Below are 27773 nucleotides of genomic sequence, written 5' to 3'. Positions count from 1 at the left end.
AAAGAAGTTGCTTCAAGGTTATATCTTTTTACTCCCTTTGGTGCTCTTTGGAGGGATAGCAGAAGCACAACATCCATGAGACTCAAGGGGTTTCATATTAAAAAGCCTTTCATAAATGAGTTTTATTAAAAACAACAATCAATGCATTGTGGCAGATAGAAGAGTGTGTCTCAAAGTGTGGATTGCAATACCGTAATCTTAAAATAATAATAATAATAAATAATTTTTTTTCATTTGTAATATCCCTTTACAGTTTGGTATCACATCAGTCCATATATAGGTTTCTTGTCTTCTGACATGCCCAAATCGGCAAATATAACATTTAAATACAAGTTAATGCCATGTATATCAAAGAAAGACATTGCTAGACTGAGAGCGAGACAGAGAGGGAGAATGAGAGAGTGAGCAAGTGTGCTGCTTGGTTGTTTTATTTCTGTCAAATGAATCATGTATGTAGTGTATGTAAGTTGGCAGATGGAAACATTTTATGTTTTGTTTAAAAAAAAAAAAAAAAAAAAAAAAAAAGGTTCTTGATGTGAGTTAATGGTAAAAAGCTTGTTTGTTCTGGCAGAACTTCATACAGTAAATAAGGAATAGCTGAACCCCTTTTGCCAATCTAATTTACCATGATTAAGGTTAAGTTATTTTTATTGTTTTCTTTGTTTGCTATTTTTTGGCTTCCATCGATAGAGCCGAGACGCTGTGTCTTATTAGGTATAATAGATTCAAGTAGCAATAGCACCATGTGTACAATTTTAAAATGACAACATAGCTTTATACAGTTCGCTCCAGTCTGTAAAAGTCTTCTGCTTAAATAAATGTCTAAAACATTACACATTCTGAACGTTCTATTCTGTCAGGTTATATATACATTTTCAGCTGAGACTGCTGGCAGTATGGTCTTTTTCACATGGGAACCTGTGTGAAAACGCTTTCTTTGTCATAAGAATCAGATGTTGGACTGCCTACTGTCTCAAGTCTCCAGTTATTAACTCTACAGACCACTTAATTAGTCCAGACTTTATGTCAGTCTCCAATCTTTTCTCATCCAGCTTGAAATGTTCAAACATTCCTCATACATTACCAGAACAGATCCAATCTGTGACTATTCTCAGGACCTCTGGACCTCTGACCATCAGGAATGTGTTTTTGAGTCTTGTGATGAGACAGGCCTGCAAAACATGTCTTTGCACAAATGTTTGGAACAGAAGAACCCATCAATAAAAATAGTCCTGTGCCCCATTAATTCACTTGATGGCCCTGTCTCTTGATGACATTTTGATGATTATGATTTGTATGTCTTTAGCAATACTTAAAAAAAATCATGCCTTGCTAAAGCAGCAGACTCTAATTCATGGTCTGGAGCTTCTCTTGAGTGGGTGTGAGGAAACACTTACACCTGTGATGTGAAGGAGTGTGATGTGGTGCGAAAAATAGAGGAACTGCTCCATCTGACACTAGGCAGAAGGGGAGTCTGTGCACCATGTGATCAGTGACTGACAACTTCCTTTCCTTTTATTCTTCTTTGATGATTGAAGAAGAAAGTAGAACAAAATAATCGCTCAAGGAAAGATCTGTGGATGAGCAAAGCATCCCCAACATGCTCTTGTCCCTCAAACCACAAGGCCTTTGTCAAACATGAGTGGATGTTACGAATACAAAACTGCATAGTCGTAGTCGTACTCACATAATGATCAAACACACATACTACAAAACTACAATCTATATGACTACAGCATGTGTGTGTGTGTGTGTGCTTTTCTGCCCTCAGAAAATCGATTTTATTGATTCTTCAAAAATATAATAAATATTTGCTAGTGAATAAACTCTATCTATGGCTATCTTTGAAATGAGGAATTGTCATAGTGGACTAGGTGGTCCCATAGCAGTGATGTCATCCATGAAGTCTGTAGAGAGGAAACTGCAGTTGTCATATGTTGTCTTTTACTTTTTTTAATGTGTTATTGAAGTATATACCTTTTAGCACTAGTTAGCACTGCCTAAAATAGTAAGTAATAGAATTATCAAGTTAAACCAGGCCAGTTCTTATAGATTTAGCAATTAGTGTACATTTTACAGACATGTAGGAGAGATGCTATAGTAATATAATAAACAGTAAAGGAAATTAGCCAGCCAGAGTATATTTAGATCACAGGCTTTGCTGGTGTATAAAATAATGTGCATTCTTCTTATAACCGGAGAAAGACTGCCATCTACAGGACATGAACTTCATCTGTTGAAATCCACAAAAATGCAAAAAGTATCGTTCAATATTGAAAGCTAAAAAAAAAAATATTTATACAGAATAATATTTATTTACTTAAATGTAAAATAATAACCGTAACTAAATTTATACACTCAATACAAAGATATGAACAGGTTAATGAAGGGACCCCTTTTCTGGAAAAAAAATAAATAAATAAATGTTACAGTCTCCGAAAGATTGCACTCTGTTATCACCAGAGCTGATCTGAGCTCTGGTACAAGCATGTAAACAGGTATCCACTCACATGTGGTTCTGTAATCATTATTAATTATGGCATTTCTGGATTTTTAACATTAACTTGAAAGTCATAAAATTATTACAACGATGTTGTGCACTGCACGCCATACTCCTGCTCTCTCTAAAGGCTTTAAATATGCATAAGCCAATTCTGCGCCGTTGATTGTTTTTTTAGGACTTGTAAGTTTGCCAGCAATGAATAGATGCGTAGTTTATTTTCTTATCTCTGGTAGATATACACCCGTTGAAGTGGAGAGAAATTAGTTAGCCTAGTAAAACATTTCGGAACACTGTTTTGTATCCAACATGTGTTTATGGAAGTGCATACATTGTAGATATGATACTGTAACGTTAAGGCAAGCAGGTGAAGTGTCATGTCATCGATGACCCATGACGTATGTGCGCGATGCGGTGCGGATCCGTCCGCTGAGCCAAAGTGCGACTGCTCAAGATCAACATAGCTAGTGGAATAAATTATCTTCTTAATTTATTAGATAGCATTATAAACACTGGTTTGTTTTACTCGCAATTTGGCACAACGTGGAAAATAATTGTGTCTACACAATATTAATAGCCTATTAGTAAGCTTTTAATTTAATTTATTTATTTATTAGGATTCCTATCAAGAGTAAAAGAAATTAACCAGCCAGAGTATATAGATCACAGGCTTTTCGGGTGTACTGTATGAAACAATGTGCCGCCTTCTTATAGCCGGAACATCATCTGCTGAAATCCACTAAAACGCAAGTATCGTTCAATATTGAAAGCTAATAAAATAAAAATTCAGAAGTTTTTATTATTATTATTATTATTATTATTATTATTATTATTATTATTATTAGGATTATCAACAAGTATACAAAAATAGACCAGTAACAACAAAATAACAAAACAAAAAGAAATAAATAACAACAACAACAACACACACACACAAACATATAGGGCCAGGGGTAATGTAAATTACATTATATAAAGTAAAGGTGCCTCAAAAGGCACTTTTTGACAACCAGGCAAAAGGTCACAGAGCATACAGTCAACTGTATATTATAAGAAAGAACCAGTATTATAAGATGCACACAATGTTATTGATTTTAAACATTAACATTGCTGGAGGTAGATACTGTATACAAATAATACTTCAGATCTTTACAAAATATAAGAAATAGGGGCTTTATAGACAAATATTTGCATTTATGTATAAATAATTTGGCTAGCAAAATACATAGATTTATTAGAAAATATTTGTCCTTTAGATTCTTATCAACATGATAAAAAAAACTAATAAAACATCTTTGTAAACAAAGAAAAATTGTCTAAGAGAGAAGCACATATAAATAAACAGAATTATTTTTCCAAAAAATGGTTACATGGGTACATTCCCAAAAAAGATAAGAGACAGACTCATCTACCATTCTACAAAAGGAACAAAGAGGATCATTCTTCGGAAGCATTTTTTTTAAATATAAACATTTACAGGGTAAACGCGATGTAGCAGTTTAAAGGATACCTCTTTAACCTTGTTTGTAATTAAATATTTATTGGGTAAGGACCACACGCTCTTCCGAGAAATATCATGAAGATAATAACTACTTAGTTTGGTCTTCCAAAAGAGGACATGACTAGAAATCAGTGGTTAAGTTGTATTTACAACACTGTTCCAGAACAGTTCAACCCAAATATTCAGATGTGTGCAACGCATTTTATGGAGGACTGTTTCCTGATCTGCCGGCTGTTCTAACTCACAGTCTGTAAGTACGTTTTTTATATTTAAAGAATTTGCCACTGATGATTCAAACGTGAGTTTTAAGCAGGGTAGAGTAGTGTTTGTTGTTTGTCATTTCTCCAATCACAAATGCAGACATGGTTTTATGTTTACGCGGCGCGATGCATGACTAGATGTTTTTCTCTCGTTCCTCCAAGCGCAGATCGTGACAATATCATGGTTATTCCAGATAAAATAATGGTGGGGACTGAAGTTGTGTTTAAATATTAGGCTAGCTGAGCTGTTACTCATGCTTTGAAAACCTTAGAAGATCATTTACAGTAAGATCTCATCAGTGACTAAAAATAATTGTTTTTGTACAGCAGATAGAGATTCCAGGCCTAAGTACTAAAGAAAGTAACTCTTTAGCACATGTAGTGTTTTTCTTTGTGTCATCTGTCATTTCAGATTTTCAAAGATCTTGGCACTGATGTCCTGCAAGCTGCTTTTGAAGGTTACAATGTCTGCATCTTTGCTTATGGCCAGACAGGTTCAGGAAAGTCCTACACTATGATGGACAACCCGGTTAGGTTCACATCTCATTACAGTCTCCTACTCAAATGTAATTTTGAAACCTACCAATCACAGCTAGTTAAACACTCCTACTCTTCAGAAGATGCACATAGAGGTTCTCAACCCCACTGACTGCTGATCTGCTGATTTCACTGCATGCTTCTCATGAGTAATCAGAAAATGTGACAAGGGCAGAATATGAAGAAAACATAATTATAACCAGCATTGGTCTGTCATCTGAGAGACACATTCAGATTTATTTTGATGATAATCATTCTATTCTGTCTGATATCCCCACTTTGTCCTGGGTAGTAATTAAAAGGCACCATTGCAGATCAGATGGGAAAATAGTGTGACTTTAATGGAGTTCTGATTTATTCAAAGTGCTTGTGAAAAGCGCAGAGTAAATAAATAGTTGAGAGAGAGAGAGAGCTGAAATCAAAACGTCTAAATGTCCAAAAGCAGCATTGTATGGTAAAAAGCTGCTGAAACATTCTGCTAAATGTCTTTTTGGTAACAGTCATAACTCATGGGTAATCCCTTGTGGGGTTTGAACCTGCATTCTTTCGGTCCAGTTCCTTAACCACCTGGCTACATTTAATGACAAATTTTCTGTTTTCCCTTTCTCAGGATGATTGTGGACTGATTCCACGGATCTGTAAGGGGCTGTTCCACCACATCAATGGAGTGTTACATAAAGACGAAGCATCATTTCACATGGAGGTCAGGTATGAATGTCTAGATATGTCTAGATAATAGCATAACCATGCTGTGGGTAAACTGCCAAAAGAGTGAGTAACATAAGTAATTCAGACATGTCAAGAGAGCTTACTACACCACCACAGTTCTCATTGTCTGCTCCCATCATTTGCTCCATGGCGGTTTATTGTAGGTTGATGATCCAATCAAAATCCTAGGGAGAAGGACAGGCAGATTGCAGTGTGTAAATGAGGCATCCATTCTGGCAGCTTGTCCTTTCTTATGGGCATTGTAATTACAACCAGATGATCAGGAAGGTCAGTGTACAGCCTCCGTCTGCTTCCATCTAAAGCAGTTATCATAATGGCTTCTTGATAACAGCCCATGCGGTAGATTAGATGAGAGAGACAGACAGACAGTGAGTCCGGGGTGTGACTAGACCTATTAAATGCTACTTTAGACATCAGAGATACTGTGACCTGGCTAGCCCAGTTCAGTTATACTCTGAACATGTTTATACTTTTATACACTACTGCTCAAAAGTTTGGAGTCAGTAGGATTTTAAAGTATTTTATGGTCACCAAGGCCCCATTTGCTTGATCATAACTATGGTAAAATCAATATATGTTTTCAATTATATGTTATATGTTTCAAAATGGAATTTTCAGCAGCTTTCAGTGTCACATGATCCTTCAGAAATCATTATGACGATGTGGTGCTCAAAAATATATTTCTTATCAATTTTGAATACAGTTGTGCTATTTAATTTAATTATTTATTTATTTATTTTTTGGGGGGGTGATTTTTTTAATAATTCAATGCTAAGATTAAAAGAGCAGCATTTACTTGAAATAAAAATATTTTGTAATATCATAATAAATGTCTTTACTGTCACTTTTGGTACATAATCTTGATGGATAAAAATGTCTTTCTTTCTATTAATTTTTTCCCAAAACCAAAAATAAAACAAAACAAATTGCGCGCACACACACATAAAAACAAAATAAAATAATAATAATAATAAAAAAAAAACTAACAGACCCGAACTTGTGAACAGTAATGTAAGCCTGTTCAATTTGCCTGCAGTAGGGTTGGTATGTTTGACAAAAGTTGTCGAAAAAAAGTTGGAGCTATTAAGTCCAAAATAAAATTTATGCTGCTATGCCAGAGGCCTTGTTTAACAACAATATTGACAAGAAACAAAATTGTTCAAAATAATATAAATTGTAAAATATGTTGCATTGCATGTTGTAAAAAATGGACTGTTTGAGTCCACATTTCATTGTAAGCTATTTGCTTGTGCGGACTTCTAGATGTGAATGTGCCCATTGTAAAAAAAGGAAGCTGTCGAGTTACATCTCTTGCTTGTGGTATAAATTAGGTCTTAAAATACAGTTACTGCATATTAAATCAATTGCCATTGCAATTAGGATTGCTGCAGTACAAAAAAAGAGGTCCCAGTGCTTTCAAACACAAAAATATTAGCGAATAAAGTTCAATAGCCTAGTCACGCCCCTGAGTGAGACCTGTCTTCATCAATGGACAAAACACTGACTTTCTTTACCCTTTTTAAATGACTTCTCTTCCATTATGACTGTGGTTTCTAAATGCCTGCAAGATGTAGTTTAACTACCTGGATTCCCTCCTTTAAACAGTGCTCATTCACTGGGGACTGTTCAAGCAGAAGAGGCATTGAAGATTTCCGACTGTCACATTTTAATTAGTTCGCTGTTAGTTTGTATTGAGTGCAAACCCAAGCTGTCTCTCTCTCTCTAGCCTCATTAGGAGATGAAGAGGGACCAATCTGTCTTTCATTTCAGTAGCCTGTTTAAACATTCACATTTCTGCAGACAGCCTGAAATAGTTTTATCATCTTGTGGAATTTTAATTCTTTTCTGACTGGCGAGACTTTTTTCCCCTCACCCAAGATTGCTGTGATAAGCTCTGTTGTGATATACTGCCGCATACTCAGATTCAGGGAAAGTGTGTTCCATCACGTCAGACTTTTCAATCATTTTATTTACACAAGATGATATTCAAACAGTGGAAGGTAATTGATTTGAGTTTTCCAGGCAATTGCTATACAAATAGTCAAAAGAAAGAACATTTTATAAAAGCTATTAAACCAAAATATAAGCTAAACCAAAGGTATTTAGCAAAACTACTGGAATGTGCGTCTCTTAAAACCAACCTTATTAGTGGAATCAGTGTTGAAGTTTTTGTGGTGACAACATTTTATACCATTATATCCTAAAATAGTCGTTGCTGTACATTCTGAGAAAAAGTGATGTTTCAAGAGCAAACTTTCACTACTTTTGTTCTTGTCTTTGATGCTTTGTGCTTTCAGCTACTTTGAGCGGGTCCGAGACCTCCTTCCCAGCACAGAGACACGAGGCTGTGAGCTTAGATTGAGGGAACATCCTAAAGATGGACCATATGTGGAGGGTAAAATGACTATAAAAAAGCACCTCACATCACGATGACTGACAGCATGCTCATGTTTTAACGTAACTTTACTTAATTCTAAAACAGCTTTATCAAAACATTGCAAACTGTACAAACGATTGTTTACATCTTATGTTCTGTATATGTGCACATATATGTTGTCCAGCTCTCTGCAGACACAATGTACAGAACTACTGTATACTGAGGTTGGCCAGTTGATGCAGGAGGGCAACAGAAGACGTGCCACTGCCAGCGCAGGCATGAACATGTCAGCAGCCAATCCCACGCCATTTTCACCATTCGCTTCATCAAGGTTACAGATCCATTTACCCTGCTGAATGGCATACGCCTCTCTGTTTGTGCATTTGTGCAGATAGCCGTTGCAGCTTGGAGTTATCATCACCCTGTTTGATTATACAATGAGCTTTCTCCATTTTCTGTTTATGTTGGGGATGTCTGGGTAATGATACACTGAAATCATTAGGATTTTATTATGCATAAGTTATATTGGAGTGACCTTTGAGTCTAGGTAGTGTGTCGATGGATATATGTTTAGAATACTAGATTACTTATCGCACAGTATGTACTATATAAAAAAATAGTCTGCACTCAGCAGTATATAGTCAGTAAAAAATTAATCAGTAGGCATTATTCCTCAAGAAATGTTTCTAATGTTTTGAGTGGGATTCAGTTATCTTCCTGGATATAAAATGGTTATTTTACGTTTTTATTCTGTTTTTATTTAAAGATGTTTTTACATTTGGAAATACTCTTTAATCAAATAACGAGTTAAGAAAGAGATGCTAAAAATCATGGTTGATATTATTTCCAGTTTATCCATCACACTAGAAATGGAGTATTATGATAGTACGCTCCTCCAAACATAGCCTTTTTTCAGTTTGATCTCTTTATTTTATTCCGTCTGTCTTCTCAGTTGAGACTAACATTTTAAACTCGGTAAGGCTTTGTTGGTTACAAATTGGTAAATCCAGCTATTTTTATATATTCATGATAATTTTAGACACTCCAGGGGATCCGCTGTCATACAGCATTAAGCTTTTCCAATCTTACTCTCCCGTGTTTCAATCAAAAGTGTTTTTGCCTGCTTCTTTTCCCTATTGCATTTTGGTTCTGTGCTTTAAATTTTGGAAAGGAGAATTATCTGACTATAACATATACAAAAGTATGTCCTTATAGGCTATGTTTGATGCAGAGTTACTATGTTAGATGGGGAGTAAGGTACACCTAGTTGACCTGGCAGGAAGCGAAAGAGCTAATACCACACAGGCTACTAGCATCCAACTGAAGGAGGGGACCAACATCAATAGATCTTTGGTTACACTGGGCATTGTAATCTCTACATTAGATAAACCAACAACCTTCAGAAAGTTACCAAAGGATATGTATCAGGTTAAGATTACATGAATTTTGATTTGTTTGTTCAGTGAATATTCTTTGTTATTTCTGTATTTCTATTGTCACAGCTGCTCTGTCTGTTGGTGATGGAATGAAAAAGAAGCAAAACTTTGTTTCATATCGAGACTCTGTACTTACCTGGCTCCTAAAGGACCATCTTGGTGAGAACTCCAAAACCATCATGAAAGCTAGTATGTCAGAAGTCACATGTATCACTGTGTCATAGTTCTACACACCTTCAAGTTTCTTCAAACATGTAGGATTATTTTTTTTCTTCCTCCATAAAAATAGGTTATTTTGCAGAAAGTTCAAGATGCTTTTTCCATACAACAAAAGTTAAATTTGGGCTGCCAAGCTCCCCAAAAAAAAAAGGTTAAAAAAAGGCCTAAGAAAAAGTGGCAGACTGAAATGAACATTTTTTTCATTAAGATTAACTCTTAAGATTGTCTCTTTATACATTGGTCTGCTGGTTCTACTTTTTAATATTCTGTTTCAAGGATATTTCTCACCTTTATGTATTAAGTATTAATTTTGCTTTATCGTTTCTGTCACTCCAACCATCTCACCTGCTGACATAAACTATAGCGAAACTCTGAACATGCTTCGTTATGCCAGCCGAGACAAGAACATTTTAAACAAGCCCACTGTGAATGAGGACAGCAAAGTAAAGATTATCAGAGAGCTGCGAGCTGAGATTGCCCGCCTGAAAGCGCTGCTGTCTGCAGGAAATCAGGTGATTTAAATTTGATTTCATCCTCCTCAGATATCACAGGCTGAATATCAATTTGTATATTATCAGTATTAAATGGTATGCCAGGATTAGTTTGTAGGAATGAAAAAAAACATTTCTCTCCCAGAATCCACTGTAGTTGCAAGAGCACAGCATCGATTCTACCTCTGTAACTAATTTGTTCATCCAGTGATATGAGAAAGATTGCAGTGAATCGAGTCTGCTCTTCTCTGAACAGCAGCCTTCTGTGTAAACTGTGGCAGTCATTGAAGTAGTCTGTTTGTGAGGTGGAAAAACAATATCACTTTAGCTCTGTGCATCACCGTGGCTCCATGTGCTGCTAAATAGAGAGGAAGACATCGCTGGTTAGTCAACTAAATAACTTCCTATAATGCTATACACACAGATTTTTGATCTAATGCTTTGTCCTATTAACTGTGCAGCGAAAAATGGTCAAGTATTCTGTAAGTACTTGGTATATTTGACTAATTAATATTCTGCTGTCGGTCAGAGCTGTGGTGTAGCAGATGGAGCTGTATTGCTTCTTCATGGATGTATAGTAGGATCAAGTCTGGAGTGTGTCATGTCTTGTAAGGGAAGATGCATTATTTAATTTCATGTATATTTGAAGTTCAGTCTGATTAATGTGTTTTTTGTACTATTGTAAGTTTAACTTTTTCCATCCTGCCCTGTCAATGATCACTTAATGTCTTTATTAGAATTATTAGTTTAGTAAGATTGTCCTTTGATGAAGATCAGACCACTTCTTATAAATAATCAATTCAGAAAATAAGATAACTTCAAAGTCTTTAGAAATGTATTCTTGACACTGTGTCTATCTCTCTCTCTCTCTCTCTCTCTCTCTCTCTATATATATATATAATATTCTGTTCAAAAGTAAAGAATATTTGCTGTATTGCTAAACTATTAATGTGCTCCTTGATCTATTTTTCCTCTTGTACAATAGTGTTATATGATGATGAGATGTGGTTGGAGAAGGTTTGATGGTTCAATTCCCTTGAATAGTCATTATCACTGTCCCCTTGAACAAGGCACTTAACCCCAGGTTGTGCCAGTGAGATTGTCCAGTGATAAATTCATGCCGCTGTTCCATGTCAAAAGTTGTAGAAGTGCAACTGGCCCTGATTGTGTGGCAATAAATAACAGTTGGATTCTTCTATAAATATCACATTTAACAGCGGCTGGTAGATTTCCTACCGATAGGTGGCAGTGTTGCTCTTGATAAGTGCAGTTGTTTTGCAACATTTTTGCCTTTGGCTGGTTGTGTGTTTGATGGGGTGATGTATAGCAGCCTGTGGTGTTGTAAATGGAGGTTTTCAGACTGTAGCTGGAGTCTGGGGGTCAATTTCAGGCCACAAGCTGGAACTGTCAGAATGTCACAATATTAGCTCATTGGTATGAGAGTCTATTTCCTCTGTCTTGCTCTTGTGCGTCTGTGTGTGACAGCAGATAGGGAGACGGGGAAAGAGTCCACGGCAGAGGAGGAAGGAGAGCAAGAGATGCTTTCGGCTTTTCTCTCTCTCTCTCTCTCTCTCTCTCTCGCTCTGCCCCCCCCCATCACATCTCCTCCCTCCATGTTTCATTTACACACATACACATCCAAAGAGCAAAACAGAGATGGCAGATGGTCACGCATACTCTCTGAGCTTTTAGCTGCTCATCTGCTCCAGTCCAGACAGCAAGACACAAGCCACAGAGGGCCAAATAACCCAGACCTCTATTTAGCTATTACTCACTTCCTGCCATGCCAGCATGCCAACTGCCTCTCTGACCATCCCGCTTGCAGCCAACTGAAATCAGTGTGCACGTGTTAGGGTTGAAAGAAAGTTGAGGAAATGTCCAGGGACCAATTTGTTAGCAGTTTCTGCAAATTTCTGCTCTGTCCTCGCCAAGCCACCTAACAGCATCGGGACGAGCTGTTGATGCATCAGCTGAATTTAATTGCAGATAATCACTTCAAATAGCACTTCTCCAAGGCTGTTTTCTCAAGTCCCACCATAATGAGCGTCTTCGCCTCTCAAATGCTTATTCTTCACCACCTTTTTCAAGTGCTTTGGCATCTTTTTTGATGAGAAAGTGTTGTTGTGAGAAAGAGACAGCCCACAAAGAGAAGAACAAAGACAGATCTCAAAGCTCATGTTTGTTTCTTTTCCTCCATTTTTTGGTCCTCCTCTGAGTTTAACTGATAGGCAGAGCATTTTACAATGCAACACAATTTTGCAATCCCCAAAACGCAGATGATGGCTGTTTTTATGGTTTCCGGCAATGGCTAGCGTTTGCATATTTAGCATCTGTTGTCTTGTGTTATTATCATATTATATTGGTGGTAGACAGTAAAACACATGAAAATGAACAATTCAGAATATTTAAATATTAAAGTATCACAATCAAATCCAATTCAAATCGAACTTTTGATATTTACTTTACAAGTAGTGCGGGACAAGCTTTAGTACTTGTCTTTCTAAAGTATTAAATAATGCTGTCATATTACATGTTGTTCCATTTTGGTTCAACGTCCTTTTGAATATTCGAGGTGAAAAGGTGGAACCAAAAGATGGCACTGTAGCACTTTGATGTTTCTTGCTCCTCCACATGGACTTGAAGCAGTGAAATAAACAAAAGAAAGTCTACCCATGGTTTAGATTTCATTTTCAAGCTATTTAGATTACTATGTCATCCAGCCACCATAAAAACTGCTTTAATGATGTTGAAGTCAACATGTGGCAGAGTGAAGGGAGGGGGGTTTGTGCAGCAGATGATTTAAATGGTTTCTTTTGGTGAAGAAGTATTAACTGAGATTATGCGTTCCGTGCATTGCGGTTTCTCTTCCTCGATCACCATAATGTCTGCAGTGGCCACCCAGTGTGTGTATATGCACAGTTCGAGCGATGGCCATACGCGATGATTAAATGCATGTTTTTCTGAGTGATTAAAGTAGAGATTCCTCAATGTAATACGGTTCCTTTCTGCGAAAGAAATGTGCTGTGTAGATTTGTGGGTATTTTCATGCTATTTGGTTGATATCATAGCCAGTATATAGTAATCTGCCAAATACTTATTTGAAAAGAAACCTTTAGGATCTTAAAGGGTTAGTTCACCCAAAAATTAGGCTTTGTTTTACTAGCATTGCACTCAGTGGGTGTTGCATTGCTTCAGTCCAAAAGACATGAAATAAAAAGCGCCCTTCCATTAATTTTTTTTTAAAAAAAGTGTCTCACATGGTTTCGGGGGGTGAACAAAGGCCCCCTGTAGCCAATCAATGTGTTTTTGTAAGAAAAATATCCATATTCAAAACGTAATAATCACTTGAATCTAGCTTGTGCTCAATGTTGTAAACAGAAGCCGTTCCAGGGAATTACGTATGAGGTCAGCTTTAATTAACACATTCCAAAGGTTGAAGAAGTTTTTCAGAGCATGTTGCCTTATACTACATAAACCTGATAGAAAAGCTGGCTGAATCAAGAACTTTGAGTAAAGTGCAAAAAAGGGGTATATAACAGGTTAATTCAAGAAGCCCAGGAGCGTGCCGTTGAGGCTCATCAGAGACAATGCTACAGTCCTTAATTAAGAGATTTTGATTAGTCACATATGGCAGATTAATCTCAGAGCATCCAGTGCTCTAATTAATGACCGTGTTGTAATTCTTTCCATCGCTGTTCAGTTGGGGTTCCAGTTGCTAGCTTGCTAACAGCACATGGCATGGTCTCAGTGGGTGTGTTGAACAAAATTAACAGAATGCTAACAGACATGAAAACAAAAGATGTCCACAAGATGGATACATGTCTCTATATGACTCACAAACAGCAAGGATGCAAGCAGTCAGGACATCTGATTGTTTTATAAACTGGCTAAAGCTATTCTTGTTTTGATTAGTGTAATGGCATCTTGAAGACATTTGGTCAAAATTCAAAATTCAAAAAAAAAAAAAAAAAAAAAAAAAAAATCAAATTTCAAAGATGTCTTTTTGATAAACTTTCAGCCGTTGAACCATTAAGAGTTATTTGAGCATAAAAGGCCAGCTTTTAAGATTCCATACTGAGGTAGAAGCGAGACTGTTCAGAAAGGTCATCACTAAGAATAGTTTTCCCTCAGCTTGTATGTACGGCCCTATGATTTCTGTGATGTAGAAAACATGTGCGAAATCGTGAAATCTAGTCATAAAAATGGAATTACTTTGCAATGTATAATGTCACAGAATTTTTGAAGAATAAATTAAAAGTAGGGCTGTACACGTAAATTGCAATTACATACGTCTCTGTGAATATTAAACCACAAAAGACTGCTGTTTAAATGTGAAGTCTCCGTGTCTTTGTGTGAACGAGCAGATCAGGACTTCATTATACAATCCGCCAAAACAAACATTTGGTTTAACTTCAGGAACTGATGTCAGAAATGTGTCATACATCCCCTGTGTAATGTTTGGGACCTTAATGTTGTAACTCTAGTTTTCTGTTTCCTTTGTTTAGATTTGTAGTTTTATTTGTGATTGGTGTTCCTTGGTTTCTCGTGTTCATATGTTATTATTAGTTTAGTTCAGTAAAATACCCCTTCATTTAGATCCTGCTTGAGTTCTCCCAATGTTACAGTATTACCGTTGTACAGTAGAATGTACTTTTCAAAGTAACATTAACAATAATAAAGTATATTGAAACATTTTTTATAGGAAAATCATATTTTTTTCCATGTTTTAATTTAAAAGAGTAAACATCTGTTGTGTAGATGTTGTGCAAAAATGTTAGACAACATTTTTGATTATTTAAATTGAATTAAACCATTAAAACAAACAAACAAACAAAAAACAAAATTTAAAATGGAAAACACAGGACTTAGAAAAAGATAAAGATTTTATAGGGCCTTTTGTATATTGCATCTTGGACAGAGAGCAGATTTCTTTGTGCAAGCCTTTCAGTATATGTATCCATCGGTCTATCTGCACATCAGTATTTAGATGTAAATACATACAGTACATATCTACAGTGCCTTGCAAAAGTATTCATACCCCTTTTTTTTTCACATTGTGTTATGTCCCTGCCTTATGTTAAACTGCTTTAAATTACTTTTTTTCCACATCAGTCTACACCCCATACACCATAATGGTAAAGCAAAAAAAAAAAACCCACCAAAAACCAAGACCTGAGGTCAAAATAACTGCCTGTAGAGCTCAGAAACAGGTTTGTGTCAAACCATACATCTGGAGAAGAGTTCAGAAAAGCATTTTGCTTGATTGAAGGTTCACAGAAGCATGTAGTCTCTGTTACCCTTAATGGAAGAAGTTTGAAACAACCAGGACTCTTCATAGAGCTGGCCTCCTGGCCAAACTGAGGAACTGATGGAGAAGGGCTTTTGTTAGTGTGGTGACCAAGAACCTGATGGTCACTTTAGATCAATGGTTCTCAACCACGTTCCTGGAGGACCGCCAACACTGCACATTTTGCATGTCTCCTTAGTCTGACACACCCATTTTAAGTCTGTGAGTTTCTACTAATGAGCAGGTGACCTGAATCAGCTGTGTTTGATTAAGGAGACATGCAAAATGTGCAGTGTTGGCGGTCCTCCAGGAACGTGGTTGAGAACCACTGCTCTAGATGACCTCCATGATCATATGACCATGATCCAGGACAATGACCCTAAGCACACAGCAAGAGTGGGTTATAGACAACTCCGTGAATGTCCTTGAGTGGCCCAGCCGCAGCCTGGGCTTGAACCCAATCAAATATTTCTGGAGAAACCTGAAAATGTGTGCCCCCCCATCCAACCTGACAGAGCTTGAGAGGTGAAGAGATGAGGAGAAGGATGGCAGATAATTGCCAAATGCTGATGAGCAAAGCTTGTCTCTTCAAACAAAAAAGGCTGTAAAGGTGCTTTAGCAAAAATATTAAGCTAAGGGTATGAATACTTATGCAATGTACTTATTTCAGTTTTTATTTTATTTTAATACATTTACGATGCTGAGAAAAACGTAAATTAAAGCAGGTTAAATGGTTACTTCACCCATAAATGAAAATTCTGTCATTAATTACTCACCCTCATGTCGTTTCAACCCCATAAGACCTTTGTTAATCTTCAGAACACAAATTATGATATTTTTGATGGAATCTGAGAGCTGTCTGACCCTCCAATAGACAGCAATGCAACTGAAATGTTCCCAAGTCCAGAAATGTAGTAAGGACATCGGTAAAACAGTCCATGCGACATCAGTGGTTCATCCGCAATTATACGAAGCTACGAGAATACTTTTTGTGCGCAAAAGAAAAAGAAATAACGGCTTTAGTCAACAATTCGTTTCCTCAGCATCACCCTGTAAACAGCGTATGTTGTTCTGTGTTAGCTGCATCACGCCGGATAGGATACACTGTTTCCGTTCAGATCAAATCACAACAACGTAGGAAACAGCATATCCGGCGTGACACAGTGTACACAGCAAAACAGAGTACAAAGTGGTTGAAGGAGAAAAGGGTGAATGTCCTTGCATGGCCTAGTCAGAGCCCAGACCCATTGAAAATCTGTGCAATGACTTGAAGACTGTAGTCCACAAATGGTCACCATCAAATTTAACTGAACTTGAGCAGTTCTGCAAAGTAGAGTGGTCAATTATTGCAAAGTCTAGATGTGCAGTTAGTAGAGACATTTCCCAACAGACTAAAGGCTGCAATTAAATCCAAAGTTGGTTCAACAAAATACTGACACAAATACTGATCCTTTTTCCAACTCTTTGATTCTGTTGGTGTTATATCTTTCACTTGGATGTTGTAAGTTGCACTGAGTAAATACAGCTGGATAAAACAAAAACTGTGTTTGTCTTCAGGCTGCAGAGCAACAAAATGTGATTATTTTAAATGGGGGTGGTTCTTTTCTATTTCCACTCTATCTATCGATCTATCTGTCTTTCTATACACATACATATATATCGGTCTATCTGCATATATATAATGACCAGTGGAAGAATTAAAGATATATTTTAATCATATATAATAATATAGTAAGTGATATTTTGATAGATATCAGTTTTATTTGAACTTATAAAACATAGCCTTTTTTGACTATTTCAGGTTTCACTCTTTTAGCACACTCAGGGTTATCTTAGTTGATTTGAGTTGATTCGCTGCTTCACAGGAGTAAATTGATGCTTTTAGAGAGTGACAGCAATTCTCTGGCTCTGGAACGTAAACAGAATCTTAAATAGCTTTCTTAGGCAGATTTGGAATGCAAAGTTATGCAGCTTTGCCGTTGTAGATTTGTTACAGGGTGGGTGGGGAGGGGACAGCGGTTGAAGACATGGTTCAATAGTGGACTCACAGAAAGAGAAAAAGTGTAAGGGAGGGAATTTGCTTCCATCCAGTGGCTGTCCCAGTCTTCGGCAGCTGGTGAGGTGATATGCCCTCATCGCATTTGTTAATTTAGGAGTGCTCATACAGAACTGAAGGTAATAGAGAGAATTGATGACAGATATGGCAGCCTAACCAGAGCAGTTTATCTTCCAGTCGATTATGCCATTTGTTTTCATTTAGAAAAAAAAGTTGCATCAAATCCACAGAGCCACACACACAGACACTAACACAAGCACTCATTCCCATCTTGAGGTGGCTCTGGAAGAGTATTTTATATATTAAATGTTTCTGTCATCCTCCCACCCTTCCTATTTCTCTGAATTGCATTTTTCTTCCTCTCGCTTCATCACTTTCAATGTTAATTAAAATCCACTCTTTAATTACGCATGACAATTGTTTAATTGCTGTGTTGTGATTACAACACATTCTTTTTTTCAGACCTGGTGTGAAATCTTCAGAAAAATTCTTCAGAAAACCTTCAGATATTAAAATGGGATGGAAATGAACAACAAAGTGTTCCTTTAATGAGCTCTGCACACATCCAGTTTATACCTGATGATGTGGAATAGATAATGTAGCATTTCTTCAATGGATGTCACATCAATCTGAGAACCATATCAAGCCATGAAATCAAAAGCAATATAAGAATTCATTGGTAAATCAGCAATTGGCCAACATGGACCTCAGTACATATTAGTAACTAAAACAATTCTGACACATTCACAGTAATATGTTTTTTCAGTCTTTGTGAAAGAAAACTTCAATATTACTACTTCTCAAATCATGTGGCTTGTTGAACAGAGGTGTGCAGTTACTTTTCAAAACAAACGGATGATAAAACAGAGAAAATCCCAAAGATTTGCTTTGAATGGGATCTGAGTCATACTTAGGGGCCATATTATAAAAAAAAGGACACTTTTGACTTGGTTAACCTACCTAACATCAACCCAGAACATCGTAGCAACATAATACAAATTTGCACCCTGGCACCTCAAAAACCTAGCATCATTACATCAAGTTTTGCATGGATAATCATTATCTGTCATAAGCATTATTTTGAATTCTTCTTTGTTATTGTTCTTGAATACTGCCCTATTTGACAGTAAAACGTACCACCTCCTGCTTTTTCCTGCTCTATCTCCTCTCACTCTCTCTCTCTCTCTTTATAGTCAGTGCACCATTTTGTAGATCTTGTCCTCTCTTGATCTCTCAACCCGTATATATTTAGAGCTCTTTTTAATCTTCACCTGGTGCATCTGCCTTGTTTTCAGACCACATTCACTGCATCAAATAGCTTAAGTCTTGGGCACTAGAACCACCTTTAATTTGCCAAGAGAGTGAAATAAATTAGCGGTTTTATGATGAGCTTTTAAATGCCAGCCAAATCTCATTTGCTGCAGAAGTTTAGAGTGCATGTAATTTTACAGCCACCACACACACCGTGTTTCAGAAGTTCTCAGGGGCAGAAGGTACCTTGCTCCCAGGTTTGTCTCTCTCTCTTCCTCCCCCTCTGAAAAAGTGATACAGTACATTAATCTGCCGACATGGTGCCTATCTATCTCCCTGCCTCTCCCTCTCTTTCTCTTTCAATCTCTCTCATCTAATGAAGTCTTGGAAGAATTCATTTAATTAAGTGTGGAGAAAAGACCCTCCACACAATCGATGCTTCTCCCTCTTCGTTAGGAGAAAAGGATTTTTTCTTATTTTGTCGAGGTGGAAATAGACACATTGCTCTCTAGCTTGAAGAGGCAGAGAATGAGGGAGGAATGGCAGATGAGGTGAAAAAAGTTAAAACAAAAAATAGAGTGCATGTAAGGTTATTTGATTGATTATTCTAAGGTGCCTTGAATGAACAGTTCCCTCAAAAATGGAAATAATGCCATTATTTATTCATACTCATATTGTTCTAAAGTTGTATGACTCTTTCAGTTTACTTTTTTCAATAAAATTAAATGAATGCAAACTGGAGATATAAAGCTCTAAAATAACAAAAAGCACCATAAAAGTAGTCCATAGGAGCTTTTTTATGTACTCCATGTCTTCTGAAACCATTTGGTATTTTTGTGTGAGAAATTGATCCAATTTTAAGTCATGAATCTCTGAATGATCTGAGACTCATTTGTGAGAGAAGTAGCAATGTCCAATTCACAAATCAAACTAAATGGATTTTTGGGTTTACTTGTACAATATGGTCAGAAGGCATGGAATATTGCATACAAGTCATATGTACTACTTTTAAGGGGCTTTTGCATACTTTTTAAAGCTTAAGAGCGCCAGTTCCTGTTCATGGTGTTTGCATTGGAAAGAGAGTGACGGACATTATTCATAGTTTCTATTTTTGTGTTCTTTTAATCTGTTCACCAATTAAAAGTCATGAAACAATACGAGTAAAATCACTTGCACGTACACAGGGAGAAGTTTAAAAGCGGTTACTTTTGTTCCACAGAGAATGAAAGACATTTGAGTCCTCAGGTCAGCGAGCGCAGTGAAACAAAGCACATTAACTTTCATTCTGAAGAGAAACCTTTGGTGCTCCAGTCTCCCAAGTTTCTGAATTAATACCATTAGTCCGTCCAAGTCCAAAACTCCTTTCAAGTCATCCTCTGGCCCGCTTCCCTTTTTGAATGCATCCTCACGGGCAAATTGGTATGCAAATGTTTTTCTTTTTGTTTTGCTGCTTCAGTATGCACAGGGCATCCGAAGATCTTTATTTATTGTTCAGTCAGGTGGATTGTTGTCATTATTTCCTCTCTCATATTGGAAACAGAAACGTGTTCCCCGGTGAAAGCACAAATTATTAAAAGTAGAGTAATTATTTGATGAGGCATGACACTTTCTACCATTTTAGTGATGTTTGCTTACAAAGTGGAAAGTTAGAACCTGATAAAATATAGGAATTAAAATGTATAGTAGAGGTTTTGTTTATTTTGTTAAGGCTATACAAAAATTTGAAGTCTAAAATAAAACATTTGCATTCTTAAAATATGATATACTGCATTAATCCTGTCATTTAAACCAATGACCTTCATTTTCCTTAAAAGCTGAATTGATGCATTGTATAGGATATAGTACCTTAGTTTGGTATCCCTGCAGGAAAAAAAACTGCATATGATGTTCTTAGATGCTGGTGTGCTGGTCTACCCAGATGGTTTCTTAACTGTCTTAACCTTCCTGGTGGATTGACCTTAACTTTTGCTGGTTAACCAACTAGACCAGAACCAAACTAACACTAATCAGTAAAAACCAGCCTGGAAATTCATACTGCTCTAAGCTGGTCTATTCAGCAAGGATTTTCGCAAACGTAGTATGTCTAGGATTTGCATCCTGAAAATGAACATGCTAAATCCTGCATGCCCAATTTATTTAATACGTGATAGTGGCTCCCTTGGAGCCAACATTTTTTAAGTAGCACATGCATTAATCTTTATACTCTATCTGCATGTACCACCACAGATGTCAAATGGCTTCTGAAGAATATGTGCGATTTGAATGCACGCATGAATGCGAACATGCAAGTGCCTCCCATCTCTGTGGAGAATGAAATAAGAGGCATAACATGGACACATGCTACCTTATTTAAAAAAAAAAAAAAAAAAAAAAAAAAAAAAAAAAAAGACATCCCGCACAGCAGAATAATTTTTCTGCTTATCATTACCATCCTGTGAAGGGCTGTTCAAATGTCATTAAATACATATTTAGAAGTGCCCCCCCCTCACTCCAGTCCAAGTCCAATGGATTTTCCCTCTAAATATTGATTTAACTGTGACTTTTAAAGTTTATGATGGGGAGTGTAGGTGTTGGAGTGTAATGATTTTTAATCAAAACATCAACGCTGCTCTATATCACCGCATTAATCACAAGTCATGCATAGAATAGTGACACCATTTCAAGATTTTTCACATGCTGTGAGGGCTTGGGAGTATGAATACCACATCTTTGGTGGGCAAATTTTGCATTCAAAACCTTTTTTTAAAACCGATTTATCAAAATGTTTTTTTATTTATTCTGTTTAGCATTATTTGTAATCAAATATGTATTTTTTCTATTGGCCTAGACTGTGGCTGCTAAGGAAAAACGGTCATGTTTTAATCACTTATCAGAGTTTGATGCAACCTTTCGTCATACTATGTGACGTTTGAAGTTGCACTTTGTAAGAAACATGTACAGCAATGTCCCATAAGTCACATGATCACAACCTTAGATCCCTCCTGCCTAATAATGGTGGCTTACGTTTTCAAATTTTTCTTGCAATATTTGATTTATGGGAGGTTGTCTATTAGCATATCCCTATAATGTTTTTGTAAATGACTCGAATATCTGTGATATCAAACTCCAGTTTTCACTCTACTACAATAGCCAATTCACTACAATTAGCTACAATTCACTCTACTCAAATGCCAAGCGTCTTTTAGTGGTTATTGTTTAGTGGTTATAGTTATTGTCTGAACATTTAATGCATTGATTGTGATGTGTCCTTGTTTTAACAGCATGTCTCCGAGATCGGATTGGTAGAATGTGGTTTCCTTTTGCAAACTCTTTAAGAGTTTGAGATGGACCCATAGTGATCTTAATGATTTATGGTGTTTTCTTCTTATTTTCACATCCCTCACTCTCTCCCAGCATCCCCATTCCCCCAACCTTTCGACATATAGCCAAAGCCAGATATTATTCTACTTGGCCTTGGGGCATGAAGACAAATTCATAAACAACACTCACACTGTTTCCTCTGCTCTGATGCTTTACAATTTAATGTCTGTCATTTCAGTGTTATGAATTGGTCCCGCTTCTTCAAACATTTTTTTAAGTTTATTTTTTTTCCTCTGATGGTTTAGCTCATCATCTTTCTTGCCAGCCCCCATCCATCTCATCTCATCTCATCTCCTTTAATCTGTTCACTCTCAGAAAAGAGGGTATTGATGTAGTACTTGATTCCCAAATGTCCTATTTAATCTGCATTGATGAAGATCAGCTCAGCACAGAGGTCGTTCTCTATCATTTAAAGGTGACAAGTCCAATTGAACTCATCTCGTGATGCTGTTTGTCAGTTGCCCAAGCAACATTTCTGGTCTACAACTAAAGTATTGTTGGGATCGTTATTTGCTGTTCTGGGGTTTCGAAGCAATCCCTGTTTTGCTGTTTAGGAAGGTGGAACTTCAGTTGGGGCTGGTGGAGCCAAGCCAGAGCAGGATATAGGTTTGTATTCTGTCGACATAGATTTTGTTCCTGACAGGAAGCTGTCGGCAATGTCAGAACTTTTTTCACTCCAAGGTTTCTCTGTACTGCAGTTCTCCATGGTGAAGCTCTTCAGAGGGAACACTGTGTGTTCGAGAACCAGACAGGAACTGTCACACTCGTGCCGCTCCCAGGAGCCAGGTGTGCAATCAATGGGGTGGAGGTGACCCAGCCATATCTTCTGACCCAGGGTAATAAACTGTTAATTTTTTTTTTTTTTTAGATCTGTGACAAATTTTTCATTATGAGATGCTGTAATTTTTACACGTTAAGGGTGTTTGGAGTTGTTCAGAGTTCAGTGTTGAAAATCTTTGTTATTTTCAGGATTCCTGAATAGAAAGTTCAAAAGAACAGCATTTGTTTGAAAAAAAAAATAAAAATTCCAATATAGAAGTAACAATGTACATTTAGGTAAGTGTTTCTTACTGTCATGTTTGATCAGTTTAATGCATCTTTGTTGAATTTTTAAATAACAATAAGCAATTCCTTTGCCAAGTAATATAGTTGTATAGCCTGGGTGTAGGTTATGTACACAACTTAAAAGACAGAACACATTGGCATAGCCTGGGTGTAGGTTATGTACACATATATATATATATATATATATATATGGCTTATTTTGGGTACAGTTTTGTTTATTAACTCTGTTATTTATAGAGGCTTAGAATGGGTTCCATTTAATCAGATTTAGAGCTACAATCAATTTATCATTGAACTGTACAAGCAAAAGAAATTGGGAAAAAAAATATAGAAAATATGAAGCATGTCAAACACTTTGGTATTAACTGAAATTCAAAAGGAGCTCTTTGAGTATGTCTGCATCTTGCCACTTCAGATCTCCTCTCTGCATTCCCAAGCCTGTGGAGTGAAACAGTCCCGCCCAACTGCTTCTATCCTTGTACATGTCCACCAGAGCGACTCTCATCTCAGAGTGTGACTCGTGGCACTTCCAGAACAGCCAAACATGACTGAGGTTAATACTCTAGTGGACAAAGCAACCCGACCAGCAGTTAATTGGCAGATGAAATGGATAGAGTGCAGAGTGGGTTTGAAGTGCATGTGTGGGATTAACCTTTCAAAAATGGTAAAACCTCCAGAAATCAGACAAAACAGGCTAGATCTATTCTGGGTGTACGATTAAAAAGAAAGAAAGAGAGAACAGCCAACTAAAAGGAAGGAAACTTATAGGAGAGTGAGAGAGCCATGCCAGTCTCCTTTTCACAAATTTCAATTTGCCAATGTTCCCCTCTTTAGACACGGTGGCATCTGAAGCCATTTCCTTACAACAAATGATAGTGATTTCCACAGCAACCATGGCCCAAATCCATCTGATGCAGGCCTTTCAAGGGCTTTGTCACCCCTTGGAAGTCATTAATAGAGGCAAGATTAGTTTTTTTTTTTTTTTTTTTTTTTTTTTCACCCCAGTAAGAGAGAAGAGAAAAAGAGAGAAATCTGCTTCAGGAAGAATCCAAAGCTTACGATCCCCTGGGAAAGTTATTTTTCAGTAGCGTTTGACAATGTGTTTACTAGACAGGAAAGAGATAGGTTGACCCCATGGTTAGGATTGCATATTTACTCTCTTTTCATGTCTGGCTATCATTATTTGTGATTGCCAGATTCGCTAGAATGCTTACAGTATATTTGGCTTTTATTGTAAAGGTAAATAGTTATTTACTATTCAAAAGTGAAACATATAGTATTTTTCAGAGAGACACCTATATAGAAATTTAGATTGCTATGTCAATCCAGACAGGCTGCCACTCTTTTCATTTCTCTAATGCAACAGCTGATTCTGCTTTGACTTTTTCTTTAGAATTATTTTCATTGGTAAATAAATTAGCTACGTAGCTATACTGTGTCTTAATTAACAGATGTTGCTTAATTATTGTTGTATTTTCCACCATATACAGTATATGTTAAATTTCTGTATTCCTCAGGAGTGAACATACAACTTCGAAAGGCCACTATGTTCCATTTCAACCATCCTCAGGAAGCAGCCCAACTTCGAGAGAAACGCAACCTCTTTTGAAGCTATTTGTAAAAAAAATTATGTATTAAAATGCTGCTGGATAAAAGGTGAGCAGAATTAAGAACTTATGTTAAAAAATGCAAGTCATCAGAAACCGCTCTCAGCTGTAATTGCTATGCCAATTGGCTGTGTGCTCCTCCATGCGAGGTAGAACAAGAGCTTTCTTCTTCAAACAGGCACATATTCTCTTCCCTCAAGTTATTTTTGCAAAGCGCCAGTTTTCTATTTTATTTTTATCTTTTACACCTTTTTTCTTCATTCTTCATTTCTTCAGAGACATAAAGTAATTGTGCACCTCAGTGTCTTCTGATAAGAGCTGAACATGACTCTGTCGTTTGGTTTGCAAGTGTGCACCTCAACTTCCTGTATTACTTTCTCCGCCAGCCTCTGACACTCTCTCTAACTTTCCCTCCCTCTCCCTGTCTCTCACTGCTGTGACAGGTAATGAAATATTTCCTGTCTGTTAAGTCTCTCATTGTAAATTTAGACAGCAGCTGTTTCCTCTTCTGTGCACAGAGATTACAGCGCCTTCTCTCTGTGTGAACCATTCTTACGCTCACAAACAACTGTTAACTTGCCTTATAGAGCTCTCAGGGGCACCATTCAGTCATTTCTAATGTGTGGAACTTTGGTTTTACTCAGACAAGCTGCTAATTTCCATATTTTACAATGGCATTTAATAGTTTGAAGATTGCTTAAACAACTGTTCTTCCTCTGAGAGCTTTCTCCATTGATATTTTGTGCCCAGATGGATCTTATGACCGAATTTTTGTTTAAGATATTTTACAATGGCATTTAATAGTTTGAAGATTGCTTCAAACTAAATAGTATAAGTGAACAACATCAAATATTATGTCTATGTTTGCTTATTTTTCTCAATTTAAGATGAATAGCCACATTATGTGTCCAATTTTCCGAACAGAAAGGGATTTTGGAGAATTTAAGATGAATAGCCACATTATGTGTCCAATTTTCCGAACAGATTGAGCCACATTATGTGTCCAATTTTCCGAACTTTAAGGGATTTTGGTTTAAATTGTTGCTTACAAAAATATATACATTTTAATTTAATAATTCAAAGGTGCTTGTTTGAAAATATTTGACAGATTCGGATGCCTAAACTTGATCATTCATCATTTATAAATCTGTATGACTTTCTGTCTTGAGTGAAACCTAAAAGTAATGTCCTTATAGCATGCTTCAGCTGCTGTTTAACATATGATGGAAGTAAACTATAATCACCATATGTTTAAGGAAAGATTTTAGTGAATAGTGATTTAAATTTTATTTATTGTCCACGAACAAAGCTATTGCATGGCTTCATAAGGTTCACCTTTATGAAGCTCTTTGGCCCCTGGTCCCTTTCCATTTTTTGGAAAAGAGAAGAATTCTGTCATTCTGCTAAACAACTCCTTTTGTGTTCTATTGCAGAAAGTAAGTCATACAGATTTGGAACAACATGACAATGAGTAAATGATGACAATTTTTATTTGTGTGTGAAAGATCTCTTTAAACTTTTATTAGAACAAAGACAATTTGCCTAAAAAGGGTTTCATTTCCATGTTCATTGAGGCACGTTGCAATCATGTTTACTAATCTCTTTGCATTCTACTCTCTCATTTTGATCTGAATGTTGGTGATTTGTAGTGTTTTCTAATGGTATGTTTGTTTTAATTAGTGTGCTGTAATTGCCATGTGTAAGAAACAGCTGTCTTTCTGTTGTGAGAGTGGTTTTTACCACAGTGCTGTGTGTATTTGCTCAACCATCCATTTGTCTGGATGTTCTCCACAGTCTGGGCTCTTCGTGTTGAGTAACTCCACTGCATTCTCTGTGGAGTCTTTTCTCAGTCATTTCAGGTGAGTAGACCTGCTGTGAGACAGACTGTGCTCTATCCCCATCCATCCTGATTCATTATGTTATATAACGTTTAGTCAGCATGGTAGCTTTATGAATGTGTTACATTCAATGCTCTATTAATACTTTTTTTTTAAACCTAGACTTGGACTAGATGAGTGTAAATAGTCACATTTCAGACACTCAGATGAAACTTGAGACCAGTTATGATTATATATCTTATTCTATAGAACTAGTTTAATTCAGTTTTCAGTTTATGACTTAGGTCTTTCTTGGCTGTATTCTAAATCAGTGGCTTGGCATCTGGATTTGAATTCACTTCACACATTTTACTAATTTCTAATTTCTGTTTCCCTTTTTTGGAAACAATGTTGGGTTGAAAATTACTGCGATTGGCCTTTTTTTTGATATAGTAGCAAATGTGTGTGTTTATTCTCAATAGAAAATGCAACAGTTATGCAGTATCTTTAAGTAAAATGTACATTGATTGTGAGAGGTAATTGTACCTGTGGATGGCAAACCATGCCAAATGCTGGTGTATGTTTTTGTGTGTGAAAATTGTTTGTAACTAGGCGTGTTAGTCTAGTGGTGTCCAATCCTGCTCCGGGGGCCAGGTCCTTGTATAATTTAGCTCTCTCTATTTAAATAGACCTGAACCAGCTAACTGAGGTCTTCAAGATTGCTGGAAACATTCAGGCAGTTGTGTTAGAACAGGTTGAAGCTGAACTCTGCAGGATGTTGACCCTCCAGGAGCAGGATTTAACACCCCTATATTAGCCATATCCACACATACAAGAAAGTTTGATGAGAAAGAGAACAAGACATGTGGACAGCTAGAGAGGTTCAGGCTGTTCTGTGCCGTGTGTGGCGACAACAATGACAATGAAGAAAGCTCCCAGTCTCCCAACTCCCAGGTGGCTACTGTTTGCAGCTGGAGCCGAGAGATGTCATGCATCATCTATGTGTGATGCTTTAGATGCCTTCAGCGATGTTCTGCATGCTGTTCCCCCTAATTGCTCCTTTGTCGGAGTTTACAAAATGTTTGTTTGCTTGGTCGTCTTTGGCTTTGTTGTTCAAAGTTTTCTATAGATAATGGATTTGTGTGTTTGATGTGAGCCCCACAAGCCGAGCAGATTGCCAATTTATTTAGTTATGGCTTTCACTGATAGACTGTGGATTTGGTTTTTGGATTGTCATTTTGTAGTTTTACAATTTCATAAGGAAAGCTTACAAACATATA

At 36.8% G+C, this 27773-nt stretch overlaps 1 protein-coding gene across 1 annotated transcript; it reads left to right on the top strand.

Annotated features, from left to right (window-relative positions):
* Positions 1–5183: 5183 nt before the first annotated feature.
* LOC109066830 (kinesin-like protein KIF16B) lies at positions 5184–8563 on the top strand. The gene is made up of 3 exons (XM_042769251.1): positions 5184–5506; positions 7825–7922; positions 8089–8563. Exons 1-3 carry the CDS (start codon positions 5379–5381, stop codon positions 8139–8141), a joined length of 279 nt encoding a protein of 92 aa, XP_042625185.1. The 5' UTR covers positions 5184–5378; the 3' UTR covers positions 8142–8563.
* The last annotated feature ends 19210 nt before the right edge of the window (positions 8564–27773 follow it).

The sequence above is a fragment of the Cyprinus carpio genome, chromosome A13, assembly GCF_018340385.1.
Source record: "Cyprinus carpio isolate SPL01 chromosome A13, ASM1834038v1, whole genome shotgun sequence".
NCBI lineage: Eukaryota > Metazoa > Chordata > Actinopteri > Cypriniformes > Cyprinidae > Cyprinus > Cyprinus carpio.
Note: the sequence above shows the minus strand (reverse complement) of the source record. Positions and strands in the feature narration are given on the sequence as shown.